This window comes from Artibeus jamaicensis, unplaced genomic scaffold, assembly GCF_021234435.1.
Source record: "Artibeus jamaicensis isolate MK-2021 breed Jamaican fruit bat unplaced genomic scaffold, CSHL_Jam_final contig_760, whole genome shotgun sequence".
NCBI lineage: Eukaryota > Metazoa > Chordata > Mammalia > Chiroptera > Phyllostomidae > Artibeus > Artibeus jamaicensis.
In genome coordinates, this window is record NW_026521955.1 from 2,287,364 (window position 1) to 2,311,654 (window position 24,291).

Below are 24,291 nucleotides of genomic sequence, written 5' to 3' on the forward strand. Positions count from 1 at the left end.
AGAAGCATTTATAAAATACATGCAATATATGGTGGTTACATATTCAGAAATGTTACTTATCCTTGTATGTTGCAGTGGTACATTCCATATTCCCACAGTCTTTCTAAAATTTTTGGTATGCTATACTAGTTTGCATGTCAGAAATAACAGTTACCACTCTCCCCCAGGCCCAACACCCAGCCTTTTCATAAAACAGAAAAAGAAAAGAAATTCACAACACTCCCAAGTGCAGTTACTTTCTTCTTTATAGTTGTATTGTCAACGTCCCCACTCTACTGTCCTTCGTAATTTCTCTTTTCTTCCCTTTTTGTTATTATCACTTTCTTGATTCATTTCAGCTATCTGGGTTCTTTCACTGCTCTCAGCCTAATATGTTCATTGCTATTCTTCACTACATTTTACTTCTTTAGCTCTGGCTCTTAAACTTTAGTGGCACCTGAAATGGAATGGAGCCTGAGAATCTACATGTTTAACAAGCAACCCAAAGGATTCTAATGTAGGTAAATAATGGATCACAATTAGAGAAACACACCCTGGAAATAAGTACGTCACCATTTTTGATGTGCATTCCAGTCACTTGGGGAATCTTGTTAAAATTCAGATTCTTATTCAATAGGTCTGGAGTGGAGCCAGATATTCTGCCTTTTTCCAAGCTCCCAGATAATGCAAATGATGCTATTCTAAATGGTCCAATTAGGGTAAAAAGGCCCTACAACATCTAGAAATATGTTACTTGTAAGATAAATAAAATATAGTAATGCAGTATTTTATGATCCATCAATGTACTTATGGTGTGTTTTCTCTCCTCAACATTGTGCTAGACTCTGAGGAATCAAGTAAAGTCCGAATTGAAACATGCTTCCTTAGGAAGCATGTTTATTAAATTTAACAAGTTATTAAATAGTTAACATGACAATATTCAAGTTGTGATTCAGTAATGAGATTTGTTTTTTGCTTAGATAAGTGACAGTTTTTTAGAAGACTGATATAGACTTATGATAAAAGCATTAAACCCACTAAAAGAGACAAATAAAGGAACAAAATATTCTACCTAAATTCTACACTACTGTCTCCCAAATAACTGTCTTAATAGGGAAATATTCCAAACATTTCTCTTTGCTTATATACTTAAACACTATTATCTGGAAGGATGGGTAGTTGGTGGTGGAAAGAATGTATAACTTGGTAAAAATCAGACCATTCTCTACATGTTGTTTTATTTGAGAGACATTACAGTGTAGAGGTTAAGAGCACAGATTCCAAGTCCAGATATCTGTCTTTGAATCTTGGCTCTGTTGCTTCCTAGCTGTACAGCCGTGGACAGATTACTCAGTCTCTGTGAGTCCGTTTTTTTGGTCTACAGAATGGATAAATAGAGCCTGTTTTAGGGAGGTTGTTATGAGGACTAAACGCTTAAATATTGAAAAGTACCTGACTCGTAGCAAGTGCTATCAATATGTAAGAATTTAGGAGTAGTGATTAATTGAAGTGAAACGGAAGAAATTTTTGAACTTCATGCAATGTTTTCTTTCAATGAAATATATTAATTCCCTAAAGAGTCATCTACATTTCAGAAAAGAGACTGAAAAACACTAAGGTGTTGAAATTGTCAACTTTTTTTCAATTTTCAGAAACTTGCAGTGTCTCAGTTAAACAGTATTTGACTCAGTTTGAAATAAATAAGCAATTTTAAACTTCTGTTTTCTTTTTTATAAATTCTTCTAAAATATTTGTAAAAGTTGTGTTAGATTTTATAGCTAAAGTGCCCCCTTGTTTTTTTTTTTAAATTTTAATCTTTAAAAGGATTGAATAATCAACACAGGCACTTTTATCATAAATGACATTTTTATGCTCGAGTGTTTTATTGTGAGGAATTTTTGGGTAAAAGAATTTCATTTTCAAACAGTTTTTTTAGCAAGGCTCATATTCTCTGATTTAACGTGCTACAGAATGTGTGTTGTTTTTATATTCTAATTTGTTGTGAATAAAGTTCTGAGGTTAAGTATTTTTCATTTAAACATTGTAAAAATCTTACTTTTTTCTTTTTTTTAATATATTTGATTGATTATGCTATTACAGTTGTCCCATTCCCCCCCCCCTTTATGTCCCTCTGCCCTGCACACTCCCTTCTGTGGGGGCAACTTTCCTCGAGAGTTCCCCCATGTGCCACAGATGAGAGTGAACAACTGAGACATGATGTGATCTGCTTGGGGAGGAGAGGTAGCCAGTTTCTCAGGGGAAAAAGGCCTTGAGCCCCCTCCACCAGGGCCTTTTATTGGGTTGTAATACACAGGAATACAGGGTGTCAAGGATCAAACAGTAGATAACATTTCAAAGAAATCTGAGGGCTTACTATGAGTCAGAGTCTGTCAGGAATAGAGTTTTAGGGTTTCTTGCTGGAACCCTTAACATATGAATGAAAGCACTCTTAGCAGAGCAGATTTCACAGGTTTATCAGGAAGTCTTTGTGATGCCAGATTTTTCCCCAGGACATGCTCTAGCAAGGCAAGGAGCTGTACCCCTCCCCATCAGGTACTCAGGCTTAAGGGGATTAGAGCCAGGAGGATATGGGGACTCGGGCTATCTCAAAGCCGGGAGGCGAGAGTCCATTGCTCTTTGTTGCAGCCCCCCTAGTTCTTCTGTGATGGCCTCCCAAGTGGTTGTGTTTGGCCTAGGTTGCCTCCTGTTGTGAGGGGTCTTGCCCATCATGGACTTCTGACCATGCTTTGGGGGCAGGGAGGAAACTGAGGGAGCATTTGCTACCAGAGACAAGCTTTGTCTCCTGCTGCTCGAATTCCAGAGATTGTCGCTCACCCTTATTCACAGGAGATCGAGTTACAATTCCTAGAACCAGGCAGAGCAGTCCACAACACCCTTCCACCCACATTCCTGCTATTTATGTCCATGGGTCTTGTATAGTTCATGTCCCTGGGTCATATATAGAAGTTCTTTGGCTTCTCCATTTCCTACACGATTCTTACCCTCCCTCTCTCAATTTTGTACCTACCATCTATGATACTTATTCTTTGTACCTTTCCCCCTCTATCCCCACCCGCTGATAACCCTCCATGTGATCTTCATTTCTGTGATTCTGTTCCTGTTCTAGTTGTTTGCTTAGTTTGTTTTTGTTTTTGTTTTTGGTGTGGTTGTTAATAGCTGTGAGTTTGTTGTCACTTTACTGTTCATATTTTTTATCTCCTTTTTCTTAGATAAGTCCCTTTAAATTCATATAATAAGGGCTGGGTGATGATTAATTCCTTTAACTTGACCTCATCTGAGAAGCACTTTATCTGCCCTTCCATTTTATTCTGAATGAAAGCTCTGCTGGATAGACTAATCTTGGATGTAGGTCCTTGCCTTTCATGACTGCAAATACTTCTTTCCAGTCCCCTCTTGCCTCCAAGATTTCTTTGGAGAAAGTAGCTGACAGCCGTATGGGCACTCCTTTGTAGGTAACTGTCTCCTTTTCTCTTGCTGCTTTTAAGATTCTCTCCTTAATTTTAATTGTGGATAATGCAATTATGATGTGCTTTGGTATGTTCCTTCTCGGGTCCACCTTCTTTTGGACTCTCTGAGCTTTGGGCACTTCCTGGAAGTCTGTTTCCTTTGCCAGATTGGGGACATTTTTCTTTATTATTTGTTCAAATAAGTTTTCTACTTGGTGCTCTTCTTCTTCTCCTTCTGGTACCCTTATGACTCAGATATTGAAATGTTTAAAGATGTCCTGGAGGTTCCTAAGCCTCTCCTCATTTTTTTTTCATTCTTGTTTCTTCATTCTGTTCTGGTTGGATCTTTCTTTCTTCCTTTTGGTCCACACCGTTGATTTGAGTCCTGGCTTCTTTCCTGTCACTGTTGGTTCCCTGTACATTTTCTTTTATGTCACTTAGCAGAACCTTCAGTTTTTCATCTAATTTGCAACCATATTCAACAATTTCTGTGAGCATCCTGATTACCAGTGTTTTGAACCATGTATCTGATAGGTTGGGTATCTCTTCATCGCTTAGATGTATTTTTTTCTGGTGTTTTCATCTGTCCTTTCATTGGGGCCATTTTTTCCCCTTGGCCCAGCTGTTATTTATTAAGGGACAGAGCTTTAAGTGTTCACCAGGGCTGGGTAACTCACATCACTATGTCGTGACACTGTATGTGTGGGTGGGGTCAGAGAGGGAACAGTGGCGCTTGCTCAGCTCTCTGCCATTTTTCAGTCACTTCCCCCACTACCCATAAGCAAATTGAGCTCTTCTGGTGCTTATTCCCAGGTGGTTGTTCTTTTGTATGTTCTAGGACCCTGTGGGTCTCTCCAATGAACTCTCCTGAGAAACTGGCACTTTCTCCTGCTGCCACCTCAACCCCCACAGGAGTTTTCAATTAGAGGTTTGACGCTTTCTTTCCTCATGCTGGGACCCTGGGTTATGTGGTCTCTCTTGGTCCCCAGTTGTTCCAGTTTATCTGCATGCGAATGTGGGATCGCCCAGTTCCACAGTCCACCACCCGTCCTGGTCTGCCAGCTGCCACCTTGTGGAGAATCCTCTCTGGCTGGCTGCCAGTCTCCACCCCTCCTACTAGTCTGGACGATTGTTTCTTCTTTAACTCCTCGGTTGTCAGACTTCCATACAGTTCAATTTTCCGTCAGTTCTGGTCTTTGTTTTTAAAATCTGTTGTTGTCCTTTTGTTGGTCGTGCAAGGAGGCACTGTAAAAATCTTACTCTTTTTTTCTTACATTGAGGGTGGCTGAAAAGAAGTCTGTGGCCAATCAGATTTCTTTTCCTCTACTCAAGGGTGGTTTGTTTTTTCTCCCTGGATACCTACTTGAAGAAGTGTCTGTCTTTATTCTTGAAGTAGAGAAGAATTTAATTAGGATGATTAAGCATGAGTATTATCTACACCTCAAGGAGTTGTGATAGTGCATAAAAAATTGATTTATCTTTTTTGTGTTGATTATTCTATAATAATGTGTTTGGAACCACAACATTCCTCTTTGAGAACTATTTGATTTTTTAAATTTATTTCATGGAAATTTTAGATCTGTGGATTTTTTATTCTGTTTATTTAGGTTTTCTATTTTTGAGAATCTAATTATTCTTATATTGGCACATCTTTTTGATTCCTGAGCACTTTCTCACTTTTTGTCACTTCAGGATGCTCCAGGCTCATGCTTTATAGGGATGTATAGAGATGTACTTCCTCCCACCCCCATCTCTGGAGTCAGCCATTGCTCTAAGGAGTCCTGATTCCTTTTATTGGAAAATGGTATTACAAACCAAGATTTGGATACCAGGTGTGCTCATTGTTGCTGGGTGTAATTACTTGTAAATCCAATAAGAAGAAAGAGCTAGGAAATATATGTATGTATACTAACTGATGTATACACACATAACTGTAATTTTGTATCTCTCCATCTTTATTAATCTAAACCTAAATTCACACTAATGTCTCTGATTCTAACACAGTTCATTGTAGCTTTTCCCTTTTTTATGTGTAATTTTCCTCTTCAACAGTAAGAAACCTGACTCCCACCCTGCACCGTCCATTTACTTGTATGTTAAAGTAGATCGACATGTACAAATTAAAGTAGATCGACCAAGAGGGTAAAAAAATTACAGTAGAAGGATAGGCTGAATTTATATATAACAATTAAAGAGAGAGAATGAACTAAACTAAGAGACCAATTTAACCAGGGTTCTGAGAAAGAATTGAATATGTAGGCACATGGTTGTGCCACAGTCAGGATACGGGGTTAAGGAGGATAGTTTTAAGAATGAATTAATAAATTTCATTTTGGATATGCTTAGTTTGAGTTGCCTGTGTCGATCTGAAATAGACAAGTCCTATAATGTGTAATTGATTGACTGGCTCTTTGGACAAGTAGTCAACCAGTCAGAGATTTTTTCACCTATAAAGCATAAGTATTACCTACACCTCAAAGAGTTGTGATAGTGCATAAAATATTGATTTTTTATCTTTTTTGGATGAATTTGATTTTTCAAAAGCAATACAATCTATTTAGAAGCAAATTTCATGAATAAAATTGGCAATCTAGGTGACATGATTTATAGTCTTAAATTACATGTAAAATATAGTACTGTGTGGCAATCAATAAATGAATGGAACAGTACTTGCTATCCCCAAAGAAGGGTTCTAAGTTATAATGGAAGTGTTACTGAAACAAGAAAAAAGCTATATACTTTGAAAAGTATGTTGAAAACACATGGCGACAGCAGGTATTTTTGTAGATATAAACAAATTCTAAAAGGTATATGGAAAGTCACAGGTACTAGAATAGCCAAAAATTCTATAATAAGAGCAAAATTAGAGGAGTGACATTATTCAATTCAAAGACCTACTCTAAAAATTCAGTAGTCAGGACTGCTGTTCACAAAGGGATAGACATACAGATGTATGGAACAGACTAGAAAGTCCAGAAATTGACCTGCACAAATACAGTCAGCTGATTTTTGACAAAGGCGCAAGGAAGTTTAATGAAGAAATGATAGCCTTTTCCACAAATGGTGCTGAAATAAATGAATGTTTATATGTGAAAAACAAAAACAAAAGCAAAAAATCCTCCGCAAGTACCATAAACCTTAACAGAAAATTAACTCAAAATAAATCACAGACCTCAATATAAAATATAACATTTTTAACTTCTAGAAGAAAACACTGGAGGAAAAAATATGTGTGACCTTACACATGGCAATGAATTTTAGATTCAATACCAAAAGTACAATCCATGATTTTAAAAAATTAATACATTAAATTTTGTCAAAATGTAAAACTAGTGTCCTGGTAAACACACTGTTAAAAGAGTAAAAAAGGCAGATTGTAAGGAAATATTTATTATATCTAATAAAGGACTTACATCTAGAATACAGGGTGGGGCAAAAGTAGCCTACAGTTGTTATAAGAAAAATAATAATAATTATGAATAATAATCAAAAATAAACTCTGTGCTTCCTGTACTCACAACTGCACACCTACTTGCCCACCCCTGTGGATGCTGGGTGTTGGGTTCAGCTCTGCTTGCTCAGAGCACAGCATTACAGTCCCATGTTATGAAGAAAGTATACATTAAGTAAAAATTTATGTAAATAATTATATTAACTAACATGAAATATTATTGGTTCTTAGGAACAGCTTATAGTCATATCTTAATGCATTGTAATCTAGGGGCACATGTGGTGGGATCGGGAAAACCATAAATAAGCAGGAGGAAAAGCAACAACTTTTGTTGCTGCTTAGTCACTTAGTTGCTAATGTCAGCGTGGTTCTAAATGGCACTGTACAGGTTTCTTTCTACTTAGCTGAAGTCTCTAGGTTCTGAACGTTCCATAGTTCGTTTAAACTAAATCCTTCTTAATATAGAACCAATTTGTAACTTAGCTTTGCCAATGGAAATCCCATTTGGAGGCTTTGAGTGTAAGTTGAAGTTATATATAAATTATTTCACATCTCTGTTTTAATGCACTGTTTATGCTTCCTACAATCTTCAAATTCCTTGTCTTCTTTTTTCTCTTCTCTTTACTATTTTCAATAAACTTTGCATCTTTATATTTAATGTCTGTTTTGTTTTATTACTTTGCCATGTCTCTGTCTTCCCTTATTCCTTGAATCATCAGTGCTTTTTTCTTTTTTGCTTTATCTAATAACAGTAAAAAGCCAAAAGGATTGAAGTTAAAATGACTTACATGTACATAGTTATACATGCATGTTTGCATATGTGTATTCCAGCTTTGAGATCATGGTATTTTTTTCAGTCACTTTGTTGTCGATGGTGTATTCTTTAACATATTAAGAATAGTAGTGTGTAAAAATGTAACTGAGAGAATGAAAGCAAGCAATTCAGAAATTTCTGATTAGCTGATTACTAGTTATTTTTATCATGTGAGGTCAAAGTTTAGCTTTTTACCATTGAACAAGGTGAATGATTATAGGTTCAGAAAGCAAAGACATAAAAGACATGATATTGAGTGATTTAGGGATAAATCAAGAAATGTGACATTTCATGCATGGGTCTTTTCACTTAGAGTGCAAGGTTGTCAGTCAGAATTTGCATGGTATAGGAAATCAATTGAAACTTGAGCCCATGGATATTTACCTCAGCAAAATTCTTACTAATTATCATGACTATGTCTAGTTAGACTGTTGTAGGCATAATTTAGAGTTTACAGAAGGTTGAGATTCTTGTGTATAATTGTAAACCTCATGTTAATTATGTATAATTTATAGTTTCTGAGATATGTTTCCTGTAACACTATTATTTTGTCTTTATTAAGCCAGTAAATCTCACCTTTAACAGGAACCTAAACAACAAAACAAACAAACAAGCACCCCAAAGACACTGAAATAGAGAACAGGCTGACAGGGGCCAGAGGGGACAGGGGAGGGAATTTTAGGGGAAAAGGGGAAGGATTTACAGGAACCAGTATAAAAGACACATGGACAATAACTAAGGGGGGTGGAAATGGGAGGGAGGTGGAGAGCACTGGGGGGGTAGGTTGGGATGGGAGTAAAAGACAGAAAACTGTGCTTGAACAACAATTAAAATTTTAAAAAGCCAGTAAAGCCTTATATGTTGTGCATGCTGCTACTAAATGTTAAACCTAAAAAATCAGTTTACATAGAAAATTGAATGCCTTTTATTGACATTTTATATTGTCTTTTTTTGTAAAGGTCTATTTTTCATCTAATTTTTATGTTTCTTTTAATTGATAAAGTCAGTAATGTACTTATTGTAGGAGTGAATTTAAGTTTTTGAAAACCACTTCTTTTTATGATTAATCTTTAACTAGGAATTGAGTGATTCAGCTCAGAAAATATGTCAAATATGCCAAGTTGGCACTTACAGTGTATTTGCATGAAAAATCTAGTCTCTTTTTTCAATATTGTATATTGGGGATCAGCAAAATAAGGACCTGTGGTGCAAATTCAGCCTTCTCACTGTTTTTGTAAATAAAGTTTTATTGGAAAACAACCACACCTATTCATGTATATACTACCTCTGGATGTCTTTGTGCTACAAAGGCAAAGCTTAGCAGCTGTGACAGAGAACATATGGCAAAGCCTAAAGTGCTATCTGACCCTTCACAGAAAACGTTTGCTGATTCTTGCTCTGTATAACCTAGTTAAAACTAAGTTATGATGTAGTTGACCCTGATATCTGTGACATGTATTTTCTGAGACTTTTAAATGAATATATAGAGAGAAATGCAAATGTTGGCCTTTTCTCTTCCCAATTTATGTTGGTATTGCAAGTTACTTTGCTTCTATGTAAGTTTTAAATCCCCAAGTAAACATTTTTTCAGTTACTAAAGTTTTATTTTTCACCAAATGATCATTTACTACTGACTTCAATTTTAAAATATAATTGAGCAAAGCAAAATTGAGATCCAAATGCTAAGTGGTTGACTTGGGTCACTCATGCCCTGCATGTTGGACCTGGCGTACTTACCAAACATTCAGATTCATCCATCAGCAATGAATCTGAATATAAATGAGTGTATATATACTCATTATATCTCATATCTCATTCATCAGTATATAAATGATAAATCACTATGTATTATGTGGTTTTAAGGGCAATCACATGAGTTATTTATAGTGTGAATGCTAAATTCATGTGCCAAGAAGTTATTATAACTTTTGATAAGCACATTTTATTTTAAGTAAGAAAAATTTTAGTTGTTAGTAGGTAATTTTGATATTATAATACATATAATTATCTTAACCATATTTTGTTGAAAGATGCTAATTTAAAACTTTAAAACACCTTTATTAAAGTAATTTTTCACATTGCAGTGTCTGAAAAAAACATAAGTATTATATAGGAATTCCATAAGCTTCTTGTTGTGTTGATATTTTGAATATACATATTAGGTAACCTACCTATACTGTTATTTTTCTTTCAGATCATGTGTAATGCTTTTAAACAGAAAAGGAAAATCTTAAACTTTAAGAACTAAATGTTTTTGCATAAGTTGCCAGTAATCTACCAATCTAAATGTTCAATTTTAATGTATCTTTTTACATTTTTAATTATCAAGTTTAATAAATTAATTATGAAGTTTAAGGACTTAAATTGAGTCTTCTGTGGCAGTTGCCATAATTAACTTAGTCTAATTTCATTGAAAAAGAACAACATTAATGTACATATTCCTCACCACATATGGTTCCCTTTAAAATCATATTTAGCCAACCAGAAACTAATGGTTAAATGCCACTATTGTTTTTCAAATACTTTTACATGATCATACATAACTGTAAGAATTCTGTTATCTTATACTTTTCCACTATGTTTTTTAATTGAGTAAAAAACAAGTGATTATCTTCACAGTTCTTGCAGAACAAGGTTTTATGAAGCAGGATATTTGGAGAGTGTTTGTTTCTTTTGTGAGAAAAAAGAGAAAAGATGAGAGTGTTTGCCATTGTTGAAATGTGAATCCAAGCAGACATTAGTAGTTTGAGACAGAATAAATTTAGAAATTCAAAATTATTGTACCTTCCTGTTAACCTATGCAGCTTAAGTATGTATAGAAATGGTTTTTTGATGTTTCCTTTCTGTTAAGATATAGTGTTCAAAAATTCATACTTTCCATAAATGTAGTTATTTTATTGAACTGTAGGGTTTGGAACAATTTTGTAGCAAAATTTTTAAGTGTCTTCTATTATCTCTTCCTAGTGTCCATTTTTTGGTGGTAAATGTTAAATCATAGAAGCATAGAAATTGGGGGCAGGTTCTTACACAATCAGCAAGTTGAGTATCTGAATATTTACTATAATTTTAAAATAATTGATATTTCTAAAATCTGTAGCATTTTACTAATGCCAATTAGAGACTTTCATTTAATTTACCCATTTAATTTAATGGTTGCCTAAATTGTATTATAGATATTTTCTAAGATATGTTTGTTAAACTCTTTTTCTCTTTTTAGTAAATTTCTTCAATTTACTGACATAAACAGTCATTTCTGTAAGCACTGTGACTCACAAAAGTGAATTTTATGAGGGGATCTAACTTGCTTTTTTGTCTCTAATTGAATAATTTTATTTATATATACATATATATATATATATATATGTATGTATGTATGTAATTAAAAAGAGAAACTAATATTAGTCTTCTAAAAATGTGGTTCAGTTTTGGTCAGCCTTTCAATATAGTATATTTATTTTAAAGAGGTAGCAGCAGGAGATTTTTCAGGTCAAATTTAGTAGTAATTATTTGTCATTGCTTTTGAGGTAACATAGTTAAAATTTGTAATAAAAATACTTGGCTTGTTTTATTTGTGATGATGTCAAAAAAACAGAGGGAATACACTTTCTGGTGAGAATGGAAAGTCCAGGAATAAATATAATGATGAGAATGAGTGCTTCCATCACTGGGGAACTTTCTTCATCTAAGCACATATGAACAATTGATCCTTGTAGTCATATATAGCAGTAAACATTAATAACTTAACAGTCTGAAGTCAGTGCAGAAGATATGGAGCATTATTGAAAGATGGAGTCGAGCAGGTGGCACTTTAATATGTTCAGTGTCATGGTTGACTCTAAAGACTAGTCGAATGAAATTACTAGAGGTTCTAAAGATTTAAAAAGCGAACTCATTTTGCTGCACTAAGGAAATGCTACTGATCAGGCTTTCTGTGTCCCTTTTTTCTAGGCTAGAAAATATTAACCCTGAAGAAAATGACATGGTAAGCCATTCTCTGAGGAGATTTCTTGATGTCAGTCTTATATCTTAGAGGCTTAAGTTCAATTGAGTGGGTTTCAAGAACTAAGATGTGGGAAAAAGAAGAATTGACACACTAATAATGTACATCTTTGCTGCAATATGAAAATTCAATAACTTCACTCAGTCAATTTACAATTCACATGTGTCTATTAATTAAAACCCTATATTAAATAAAATATATTAAAACTTCATGTCTGACTAACATACAATGGTGTTGGTAGACATTACAGGAATTACTGAACAGAATAAACAATGCAGACACAGGGATAGCTATTGAGAAGAATGGAGCTATAATTGTGGATAGAATCTACAAGGCCAAGGCATGTAAAAAGAGAATAACTGCAGAAGAAATGAATGCAGTGATAGAAGAACGGGATGCTGCTTTGTCTCAGGTAACCGCATGTATCTGTAAAAGCATATACTTAACCATTTCCCCCTCCTTTACCATTAAAAAATGACTTTTGCCCATGTATGCTTAGTTCAAATCAGTTATTACTATATAAATAATATCGCAATGATAGATATATTAAAATAATCACATATTTTGTTATGTCATTCTTCAAATACATGCATCCTCATTTCTTAATAAACTGCCAGCTTGTTATAAAAATATAATTATATTTTTTAATGTAATCACTCATATATGAGACTTGGTACTTGACTTACAGTTTTGTGAGGGCTGAGATTATATCTTTATTACTTTTTTATTCCCAATTACTAATTCACTGTCTTGTAGTAAATATTGATAAATGAATCAGATTATTAGTGCATTCTTTCCTGAACATCGAGTCCACCTTCCTGCTCTGACTGAAACCTGACCACCTCCCTGAGGACACGGCATCCATGGTGGTCCTCTCAAGTGGTGATCGTATTCCCACACGTGGCAGTTACACCAGTGGACGCAGAGGCTTATCCCTCATTAGTGCTTTTAGATCATTGTTTCATTTTCCCCTATGAGCACCTCCAGCTTTGAAGCTCAGGCGTCAGATTGTACCACCCAGGACATACTCCTCTTGCCATCATGTACACACTCCTATGTCCCTTCCCTCATTCCTTACAGGTTTCAGGATCTTTCATGTCTCTTTCTTTAACCTACTCCTGTCATAATTCTTGCTGATTTAAATATCTTTGTAGATGATTTTTTCCATATCTGGTCTCAGTTTCAAGCATCCCACTTTCTGGCCACCACTTAATATCTTTTAGCTCACTTACTCTAGAACTCTGACTCTAGCAAATTTTCAGCTTTACTGGCACCTACTTCTGTTGATCTTACCCCATCTATTCCTAGCCCTCAGACCTGTTATGTCCTCACTACCCTCTTTATCTAGCTTAAATGTCATGGCTCACTCTAATTATCAGCAACTTGAATATAATATGACCTTACTTCTCTTGGCTCTCTCTGTCTTTGTGTTACTCACCCAGCAAAACCTAATCCTTATAAATGTAACTTTCCATCTCGCCTATACCTTCACAGATTTATATGGCAGGACAATATCACATAAGTCTGCCAGCTGAACTTCCCTTAGTTTTATGACCACTGTCTTCAAGTACGCTCTTGGTCTTATTTGACAGTCTTCTTGCTTTTTGTTAGTCCATTTACTCTTCCCTCTAGAGGACTATTTTATTTCTTTTCCTCTCTTCTCAGATATCTATGATCTCCTTCCAAATGAAAAAAGAGCTGCTTGTCCCAACCACTTCACCCACCAGCCTACCTGCATCTGCACTCATATGTTCTCTTTGACTTTTATAGTTTCTTTTTTTTTCCTGCATGCATCTGTTTAAGACAACCTCTATTTCTACACTCATTAACGTCTTTTCTGGCCTGCTTAAGATGATCATTTAACCAGCTATCCCTTTTCTCTCCTGCTTCATAAAATATTTCCTATTAGTTCATTTCTGTCATAGTATAAAAATTTTTTAACATTTTTAAAATTTTAATTGTTGTTCAAGTACAGTTTTCTGTCTTTTACTCCCATCCCAATCCACCCCCCCAACCTTAGTGGGGAGTGCTCCCCACCTCCCTTCCATTTCCATCCCCCTTAGTTTCTGTCCATGTGTCCTTTATATTTGTTCATGTAGACCCTTCCCCTTTTCCCCAAAAATTTCCTCCCTTTTCCCCTCTGGTCCCTGTCAGCCTGTTCTCTACTCCATTGTTTTTGGTTATATTGTGCTTGTTTATTTGTTTTGTGTTTAGGTTCCTGTTAAAGGTGAGATCATATGGTATTTGTCTTTCACTGCCTGGCTTATTGCACATAGCATAATGCTTTCTAGTTCCATCCATGCTGTTACAAAGGGTAGGAGCTCCTTCTTTCTCTCTGCTGCATAGAATTCCATTGTGTAAATGTACCATAGTTTGTTGATGCATTCATTTACTGATGGGCACCTAGGTTGCTTCCAGCACTTGGCTATTGTAAATTGTGCTGCTGTGAACATCAGGGTACATAGGTTCTTTTGGATTGGTGTTTCAGGGTTCTTAGGATATAATCCTAGCAGTGAAATTGCTGGGTCAAAAGGCAGGTCTATTTTTAGTTTTCTGAGAAAATTCCATGCTTAGTTTTCCATAGTGGTTGTGTAACGGGGTGAAGCCAGGAGGGGGGCGCCCCCCAAAAAAAGGATTTGGGATGGGGTCCAGAGCTCAGGGTGTCCAGGAAATAGTAAGATGTCCTCATCTCCTCCCCACCCCAGCCCAGGGGGAAGGGACAAATGGAGCCAGGGCCATTGAGAGCTGTTTTGCATAGCAACAGTTTCGCAGCTAATCTCTGGAATGGTCATTTAACATATCTATAAACTTTAACTGGTTCCATAGATACGTTAAATAGCTATGGCCTTCCTTTGAGCCAGGAAGGAGGGAGTGGCTTCTACCCAGGATGTAACTGGGGGCAGGTCCCCTGAGTTACAGCACCTGCGTGAGAGCTTGGAGTTGATTGGCTCCATGCCATGGGGCCACACCTGCCCAGACTAATGATGGCATCCCAGTTAACTTGGAACGATACAGGAGTCCTGGCAGGTGTAACTGATTGTACAAGGAGTCGGAAATGGGGCTGCAAAGGAGGATGGGTGCAGAGATTTAAACCTAGACAGGGCAGTCCACTGAGAGGGAGAAACATGCGGTTTTGCCCAGAGCGCAGACCCCTGCAGCCATTGAGGAGAGCCATGAGGTTTCAGCAGAGTAAGGATCCCCTCTTGGCGAGGTGAAAGGGAGAGCCACGCAGTTTGAGCAGAGTGAAAGAGTACCACTTGGCTTTGCCAGAATGGGGACCCCTGCAGCCAGGTGAAGAAGGAAGCCACACACTTTTGGTGGAGTGTGGACCCCTGCAGCGTCGCCAGAAGAGGCCCACGTGGCTTTGGAATGCTTCCTTTGGCCATGTGGCCTGGGAAGCAGGAGAGACTTTGCCTAGAACGTGGTACAAAGAACTCTTGCCAGTGGACCGTGAGAGGGTGCCACATGACTTTGGATTAGATCCTGCCTGACGGTCAACACAGCTGATGATACTAGCGGCCTGGAAAAACAGACATGTGCTGTTTTCCTGATTCACGGTACCCGGAGTTTGGACAGTGGGAGAAGGGAGCACTGTGTGTGTGTAGGTATATACCCTAAAGGACTTTGATATTTTAGTGGAGGCGTTAGGCCTGAACAGCATTAAATAAACATTTCGTTTCCTTTCCACAGATCTCTGGCATTGAGAGATGTCTTTCCAATTGGCAGCGGACAGAAGAGCCCAGTAGATATTAGTATTCTGTCCTTGGGAGGGGCCCCTGTTGTTCTGTAGCAGTTTTCGGCATCCCTAGCTGGGCCAAATATTGCCGCCCCCTCCCCCAACCTCTTGTTCATGGCTTTGTTTATGATGGCCATTCTGACCGGTTTGAAGTGGTATGTCATTGTAGTTTTAAGTTGTATCTCTCTGGTAGATAGCAATATTGAGCATCTTTTTTTTTTTAATTAATTTATTTTTTTAAATTGATTATGCTGTTACAGTTGTTCTATTACCCCCCTTCATTCCCCTCCACCCTGCCCCCCCAACCCCACCATTACCCCCCTTTAGTTTATGTCCATGTGTCTCGAGTCCTTTAGGTTCTATATTTCCCATGCTATTCTTGCCCCCCCATCTATTTTCTATCTACTGTCTATGCTACTTATTTTCTGTACCTTCTCCCCCCATCTCCTCCTCCCACTCCCCTGTTGCTAACCCTCCTTGAGATCTTCATTTCTATATTTCCACTCCTGATCTAGCTGTTTTTTTAGTTTGCTTTCGTTTTAGGTGTGGTTGTTAATAACTGTGAGCTTGTTGTTCTTTCACTGTTCATGTTTCTTTAACTTCTTTTCCTTAGATAAGTCCCTTTAACATTTCATATAATAAGGGCTTGGTGATGATGAACTCCTTGAATTTGGTCTTATCTGAGAAGCACCTTATCTGTCCTTCCATTCTAAATGAAAGTTTTGCTGGATAGAGCAATCTTGGTTGTAGGTCTTTAGATTTCATGACTTGGAATATTTCTTTCCAGCCCCTTCTTGCCTGTAAGGTCTCTTTTGAGAAATCTGCTGACAGTCTGATGGGGACTCCTTTGTAGGTGATTGTCCCCTTAGCTCTTGCTGCTTCTAGGATTCTCTCCTTCATTTTAATTTTGGCTAATGTAATTATGATATGCCTTGATGTGTTTCTTCTTGAGTCCAACTTTTTTGGTACTCTCTGGGCTTCTTGGATTTCTTGGAAGTCTATTTCCTTTGCCAGATTGGGGAAATTTTCTTTTATTATTTGTTCAAATAGTTTTTCCACTGGTGGTTGTGTCTTTCCCCCCTTCTGGTACCCCTATAATTCGGATATTGGAGCGTTTAAAGATGTCCTGGAGGTTCCTAGGACTCTCCTCATTTCTTTGAATTCTTGCTCCTTGACTCTTTTCTGTTTGGCCATTATTTGGTTTCTTCTGGTCCACTCCATTGATTTGAGTCCCAGTTTCCTTTTCATCTCTATGGGTTTCCTGTGGAATTCCATTCATTTCCCTTAATTTAGCCTTCATATGTTTCTCTAATTTGTGGCTATAATCCACCAGATCTGTGAGGAAGCTGATGACCAGTGTTTTAAACTGTGCGTCTGAGAGTTTTGCTATTTCTTCGTCGCTTAGATTTATCTCTGGGGCTTTGAGGTCTTCCTGCGACATTTTTGGTCTGTTCTGGCCCTTTAAATGTGAGAAGCTGCGCCTTGGACTCCCAGGTCGCTGGGTTGTGACGCTGTATGTGGGGGCGTGGTCAGAGCGGGGAAATGGCATCGCCCTCTACCGCGGCGGCCGGTCCAACCGCCCACTCCCTCGCTCGCCCGCAGGTAGGCAACCGCAGTCAACTCGCTGCACCGCCTCCCCACTGTCTCCTCCGCAGTCGCTCACCCGGTGGGTCACTCGGTCGCTCACCAGGTCCAATCCTGGGCCTGGAACCCGTGCATCTGGATTCGCGCGTCTGGATTCTGCGCCCGGGTCTGACCGAGCCCTCCTTTGCAACCCCTCACCAGATGCCGGTTTCGCCCCTTACCGGTCGGGCTGAAGAATTTGTTGTTAGCAGACCTCCGAAAAGTTCAGTCTTCCGCGTTCTGGTTGTGTTTTCTGACGCCAACACTTAGTTGTCCCTAAACTTGGTTGTGTGAGGAGGCACGGCATATCCACCTAAACCTCTATCTTGGCGGAAGTCCTGAGCATCTTTTTATATGTCTCTGGATCCTCTGTATCCCGAGTCCTCCAAGGAGGACCCCTTGGAGAAGGGTCTGTTCAAGTCCTTTGCCCATTTATTAATTGGGTTGCTTGTCTTCTTAGACTAGAGTCATGTAACTTCTTTATATACTTTGGAGATAAACCCTTGTCTGAGGTATCATTGGCAAATATGTTTTCCCATACGGTTGGTTCTCTTTTTATTTTAATACTGTTTTGTTTGGCCATGCAGAAGCTTTTTATTTCTATGAGATCCTACTTGTTTATTCTTTCCTTTATCTCCCTTGCTCTAGGGGACATGCCTATGTTTGCTCCTGCCTATGTTTTCCTCTAGGACTTTAACAGCTTATATTTAAATTTTTTACCTACCTTGAATATATTTTTTTGTGTATGGTGTAAGTTGGTGCTTGAGTTTCATGTTTTTGCACGTGGCTGTCCAGATCTCCCAACACCATTTGTTGAAGAGGCTATTTGTACTCCATTTTATGTTGCTGACCTCTCTGTCGAATATTAATTGACCGTAGAGAGTGGGGTTGATTTCTGGGCTCTCTGTTCTGTTCCACTGGTCTATGTGCCTGTTTTTATGCCAGTACCAGACTGTTTTGATTACAGTGGCCTTGTAATACAGTTTGATATCAGGTATTGTGATCCCTCCTACTTTGTTCTTCTTTCTCAAAATTGCAGCATCTATTCAGGGGTGTTTATGGTTCCATATAATTTTTGAAGTGTTTGTTCTATATCTGTGAAATATGCCATTGATACTTTAATAGGTATTGCATTGAATCTGTAAATTGCTTTGGGTAGTATGGACATTTTGATGATGTTAATTCTTGTGATCCATGAACACGGTATATGTTTCCATTTGTTTATGTCTTCCTTGATTTCTTTCTTCAGGGTTGTGTAGTTTTCTGCATACAGGTCTTTTACCTCCTTGGTTAGGTTTATTCCTAGGTATTTTATTTTTCTTTTTGCTGTTATCGAATGGGATATTTTTTTTGATTTTTGCTTTTGCTTTTTCATTGTTAGTATACAAAAATGCCTTTGATTTCTGGATATTGACTTTGTATCTTGCTGTTTTGCCAAATTCATGTATTAGGTCAAGCAGTTTTTTTTTTGTGGAATCTATAGGATTTTCCATGTACACTGTCATGTCATCTGCAAACAGTGACAGTTTTGTTTCCTTCTTTCTGATTTGGATGCCTTTTGTTTCCTTTTCTTGTCTGATCGCTGTGGCTAAAACTTCCAAAACTATATTGAATAGAAGTGGTTGAAGTGGATAACCTTGTCTTGTTCCTGATCTTAGTGGAAAAGCTTTTAATTTTTGCCCATTAAGTATGATGTTGGCTGCAGGTCTCTCGTATATGGCCTTTTTATGTTGAGAAATACTCCCTCTATTCCCACTTTGCTGAGTCTTTTTATCATAAATGGGTTCTGTCCTTATCAAGTGCTTTTTCCATATCTATTGATATGATCATATGATTTTTGTCTTTGTTTTTGTTTATATGATGTATTATATTTACTGATTTGCAAATATCGAACCATCCTTGCATCCCTGGGATGAATCCCACTTGATAATGGTGTATGATCTTTTCAATGTATTGTTGGATACGGTTTGTCAATATTTTACTGAGAATTTTAGCATGTATGCTCGTCAGTGATACTGGCCTGAAGTTTTCTTTGTGTCTTTATCTGGTTTTGGGATTAGGATGATGCTGGCTTCAAAAAAAGAGTTTGGGAGTCTTTTATCACTTTGGATTTTTTGGAATAGTCTGTGAAGAATAGGGGTTAGTTCCTTAAATGCTTTGTAGAATTCTGCTGTGAGACCATCTGGTCCAGGGCTTTTGTGTGTCGGGAGTTTTTTTTATTACTGCTTCAGTGTCTTCTGCTGTTATTTGTCTTTTCATGCCTTCTGCTTCTTCATTGAGTTTTGGAAGATTATATTTTTCTAGAAATTTGTTCATCTCACCTAGGCTTTCAAATTTCTTGGCGTACAGTTCTTCATAGTAATTTCTTACAACCCTTTTTATTTCCGTGGTGTCAGTTGTAAGCTTTCATTTCTGATTATGGTTATATGGGTCCTCTTTCTTTTTTTCTTGATGAGTCTGCTTAAAGGATTGTCAATTTTGTTTATCTTTCAGAGGACCAGCTCTTGGATTCATTGATCCTTAGAATTGTGCTTTTCATCTGTATGTCATTTAATTCTGCTCTAATCTTGGTTATTTCTTTCCTTCTACCTGCTCTGGGCTCTCTTTGTTGTTTTTCCTCGAGTTCTTGTAGGCAAAAGGTTAGGTTGTTTGAAATGTTTCTATCTTTTTTAGGTAGGCCCGTATTGCTATGAACTTTCTTCTGAGGACTACCTTTGCTGTGTCCCATAAGTGTTGGGTTGTAATGAGTTCATTTTCATTTGTTTCCAGAAACTTTTTGATTTCTTCCCTAATATCATTCTTGACCCATTCATTGTTTAATAGCATGCTATTAAATCTTCATGATTTGGGATGTTTTGGGTTTTTTCCTTGGGGGTTGGTTTCCAGTTTCAGTCCCTTGTGGCTGGAAAAAATGCTTGGTATGATTTCAATTTTCTTGAATTTGTTGAGGCTTGTTTTGTGTCCTATCATGTGGTCTATCTTTGAAAATATTCCATGTGCACTTGAAAAGAATGTATATTTAGCTTCTCTGGGATGAAGGGCTCTATATGTATCGGTTAAGTCCATTTCATCTGGGGAGTTGTTCAATGCCACAATATATTTGTTGATATTTTGTTTGGAAGATCTGTCCATTTTTGACAGTGGGGTGTTAAAATACCCTACTATAATTGTGTTGCTGTCAATATCGTTCTTGAAGTCCTCTAAGATTTTTTTTTATATATTTGGGTTCTCCTGTGTTGGGTGCATATATATTTACAATGTTTATGTGTTCTTATTGGATTCTTCCCTTGAGTATTATGAAGTTCCTTCTGAGTCTCTCTTTATGGCCCTTTTTTTGAAGTCTATTTTGTCTGATAAGAGTATTGCTACCCTGGATTTTTTTCCTATCTGTTTGCTTGGAAAATTTGTTTCCAGCCCTTCACTTTTAGTCTGTGATGGTCTTTTGTCCTGAGGTGGGTCCCATGTAAGCAGCATATATGTGGGTCATGCTTTCTTATCCATTCCATTATTCTGTGTTTTTTGATTGGAGCATTTAATCCATTTGCATTTAAGGTTATTGTTGATAGGTACTTATTCATTGCCATTTTTGTACCTGTATTCCTCTCTGTCTGTCTCTTTTCCTTCCTTTCCTTAAAGCAGTCCTTTTAGCATCTTCTGCAGAGCTGATTTGGTGGAGGCATATTCTTTTAGAGTTATTTTGTCTTGGAAGCTGGTTTTTTGGCTTTCTGTCTTGATTGAGAGCCTTCCTGGGTAAAGTAGCTATGGTTGCAGGCCTCTGGTTCTCATTACTTGGAATGTTTCTTGCCAGTTCTCTTCTCGCTTGGAGCATATCCATTGAGAAGTCAGCAGCTAACCATACTGGGGCTCCCTTGTATGTTTCTTTCTGTTTTTCCCTTGCTGCCTTTAAGATTCTCTCTTTATCTTGGAATTTTGCCATTTTAATGATGATGTGTCTTGAAGTGGGCCTCTTTGGGTTCCTCTTGATTGCGACTCTCTGTGTTTCTAGATTTGTGTGAATTTTTCTCATCAAATTTGGGGAGTTTTCCATCATTACTTTTTCAAATAGGTTTTCTGTCCCTTGCTCTTCTTCCTGTCCTTCTGGTTTCTCTATTATACGGACATTATTACGTTTTGTATTGTCTTGCAGTTCTCTTAATCTCTCTTCATTCTTTCTGAGCCTCTTTTACTTTTCCTGATCTTTCTGGGTGTTTTTTTCTACTTTGTCCTCCAGCTCGCTGGTCTGATCTTCTGCTTCATCAGTCCTGTTTTTGATTCCTTCCACTGTGTTCTTCAGTTCATAAATTGCATTCTTCATTTTCTCTTGGCCCTTGTTGATAGTTTCTGTTTCCTTTTTCATGTTGATATTGTTTGTGGTAATTTCGTTGTAGTTTCCCTCCAGTTCCTGGTAGTTCATTGTGAGCTCATTGAGCTTCTTGGTGACCACTGCTTTCAACTCAGTATTTGATAGTTGACTTGCCTCTATTTTATTTAGCATTCTTTCTGAGGCTTCCTCCTTTCCTTTATTTGGGGATTGTTTCTTTGTCTTCCCATAGTTTGTGAGACTCTTCTTGTTAGCTTAGGCTTCTTAAATTTATCTGTTTTGGCTCCCTGGGTTTATGGTGTGAACTTCTGTGGTAGAATACCTATGAGATTCAGTGGTGTAGTCTCCTTGATCTCTCAAGCTCACTGGTCTTGGGCTGTTGTTTCAGTTGGCTCTCTGTTTGGGTTTGGGTTTTGGTTGTTTTGGGGTCTTTATTTGGTGGGTCCTTCCCAACAGCTGGTTAACTGAGCATCCCTTTGTCTACCACCTCTTGTAATGTGTTGTGCTGGTGAGGGCAGGTTGTGTTGAAGTTGGTTCTTCTATGTGTACAAGGTTTTGAGGACTTCTCTGTTGCTATTACTCAGTTTGTTCGTACTGGGTAGTTTCTCCACTATTTAGTTGTATTTCCAGATAGGTCTTGGGTTGAGGTTTGTGTGGTTTCTCGTTTCTCCTTCACCTTCTTCTGTTGTTATCTGTTAGTGGTTTCTTTGTTGTTGGGTTTCCTCTTCCAGTGGGTATCCTGCTGTTCACCACTTCCATCTACTCTTTTTTGTGATCAGTTGGAGGAAGAAGGCAAAATAGTTTAAGACAGCAAAAGGGTATTCTATGATATTTACAGTAGCAGCCAGTAGAGAAGAGATAGGACATCCTGTGGCTATGTATAGTGTTAACCGTGATGTTCCACCCAACTAGCCACTTCTCAGAAAGGATGGAATGAAGATAAGACTCTTGTTGGGGAGGGAAGGATTGTGAATTGGATGTAGAAAACAGTGAGGGTGTGGGAGATCAGATTCTGAGGTAAGGTGGGAGTAAAGAATAGTAAATTGGTGTAATTTGTGAGAGAATAGTTAACCACTACAGTAATAGGGTTCAGGAAACTATGAAGTGGGCTAAGATCTGGGAGGAGTGTTGTGAAGTATTTTCAATTGTATGGAACAGCTGTTATTTACAATAATATTTGAGCAACAATTATATGACAGAATCTATGTGATCTGCATAACAAAAATAGGGAGTATCGGACCTTGAGTAGTGTGCTAATGGAACACAGGTGTCGTGAAGGACAGTAAATTAGCAATACACTGTGGAAGAGAGAAAAGAGGAAACCTGTCAAATGATACAATGTAACCAGCTAAGCAAAGAAGACGATACAGAAAGAAGAGGAATACAAAAATACTAATAAAATAATAGATGTAAGAATAATGAAGAGAAAATAATGATGCAAATACGTAATAACTTGTAAGTTCTCTGTAATAGCAAAGTTAATTTTGTCTCACTGTCTCAGCTGTTGAGATGCTCCCTCTTTGGGTCCGACTGTGGTCTTTTCACGGTTCCAGGTTTTTGGGTCTCACTTGTGGGTATTTAAAAAAAGCAGAGGAAGGGAGGAAGAAGAGATAAAATTGGAAATAAAGAAGAAATAAAACAAGAAAGAATGAAAGAGAGGAAAAGGAATAGAAAGATAAAAAATTATATAAATTAAAAAATAAAAAATTACTGGAAAAAAAAGCCTCTTGTTAGTTTCAAACTTGCCATATTGGTTTTTCTGGTCTTGCTGGCTGTAGCACCGTGACGGGTGATATGTATGGCCTTTCTCCCTTCTGGATCTGCGCTCAATCAGCCTCGAGCAAGCTCGCTTTCCCCAGAGGTAGCCTGGTGCCTTGGGTGTAGGATCCAGGCCTTCCTCAGAGCACTCTGTCCCCTGGGGGTACCCTTGTGGGCTGGTGTGCAGTTGTGTGCTCCCAAGCGCTTGGACAGGCTGCTTCTGTCCGAGCACCCTTCCCAGTACTATGGGGGAGCACAGGGCCTACCATACAACCTTCCCTGCAACCTCGGGATTGCTGCCCGGTCGGGTGGGGAGGAGGCCGGAGCAGCTGTTGTAGGAGAATTCCCCAACAGTGTCTCTCTTTTCACTTTTTTTTAATAATGTATTTTATTGATAATGCCATTACAGTTGTCCTCTTTCCCCCCTTCATTCCGCTCCACCCTGCACACCTCCCCACGCCCACATTCTCCCCCCTTTAGTTTATGTCCATGTGTCACAAGTTCTTTAGATTCTATATTTCCCATGCTATTCTTGCCCTCCCCATCTATTTTCTATCTACTGTCTATGCTACTTATTCTCTGTACCTTCTCCCCCCTTCTCCCCCTCCTACTCCCCTATTGCTAACCCTCCATGAGATCTTCATTTCTATGTTTCCACTCCTGATCTAGCTGTCCTCTTAGTTTGCTTTTGTTTTAGGTGTGGTTGTTAATAACTGTGAGTTTGTTGTCCTTTCACTGTTCATGTTTCTTTAACTTCTTTTTCTTAGATAAGTCCCTTTAACATTTCATATAATAAGGGCTCGGTGATGATGAACTCCTTGAATTTGATCTTATCTGAGAAGCACATTATCTGCCTTTCCATTCTAAATGAAAGCTTTGGTGGATAGAGCAATCTTGGATGTAGGTCCTTGCCTTTCATCACTTGGAATACTTCTTTCTAGCCCCTTCTTGCCTGTAAGGTCTCTTTTGAGAAATCTGCTGACAGTCTGATGGGAACTCCTTTGTAGGTGACTGTCCCCTTATCTCTTGCTGCTTCTAGAATTCTCTCCTTCATTTTAATCTTGGCTAATATAATGATGATGTGCCTTGGTGTGTTCCTTTTTGGGTCCACCTTCTTTGGGACTCTCTGTGCTTCCTGAATT

At 37.9% G+C, this 24,291-nt stretch overlaps 1 protein-coding gene across 10 annotated transcripts in view; it reads left to right on the plus strand.

The window, feature by feature from the left end:
- MIPOL1 (mirror-image polydactyly 1) overlaps positions 1 to 24,291 on the plus strand; it is a 310,690-nt gene that overhangs the window by 79,415 nt on the left and 206,984 nt on the right. For all 10 annotated transcript variants that reach the window (XM_037164780.2, XM_053672528.1, XM_053672526.1 and 7 more), the window contains 2 exons: positions 11,660 to 11,693; positions 11,953 to 12,123. In XM_037164780.2, coding sequence (XP_037020675.2) covers positions 11,660 to 11,693; positions 11,953 to 12,123 — 205 coding nt within the window. The remainder of the gene's footprint in view (positions 1 to 11,659; positions 11,694 to 11,952; positions 12,124 to 24,291) is intronic.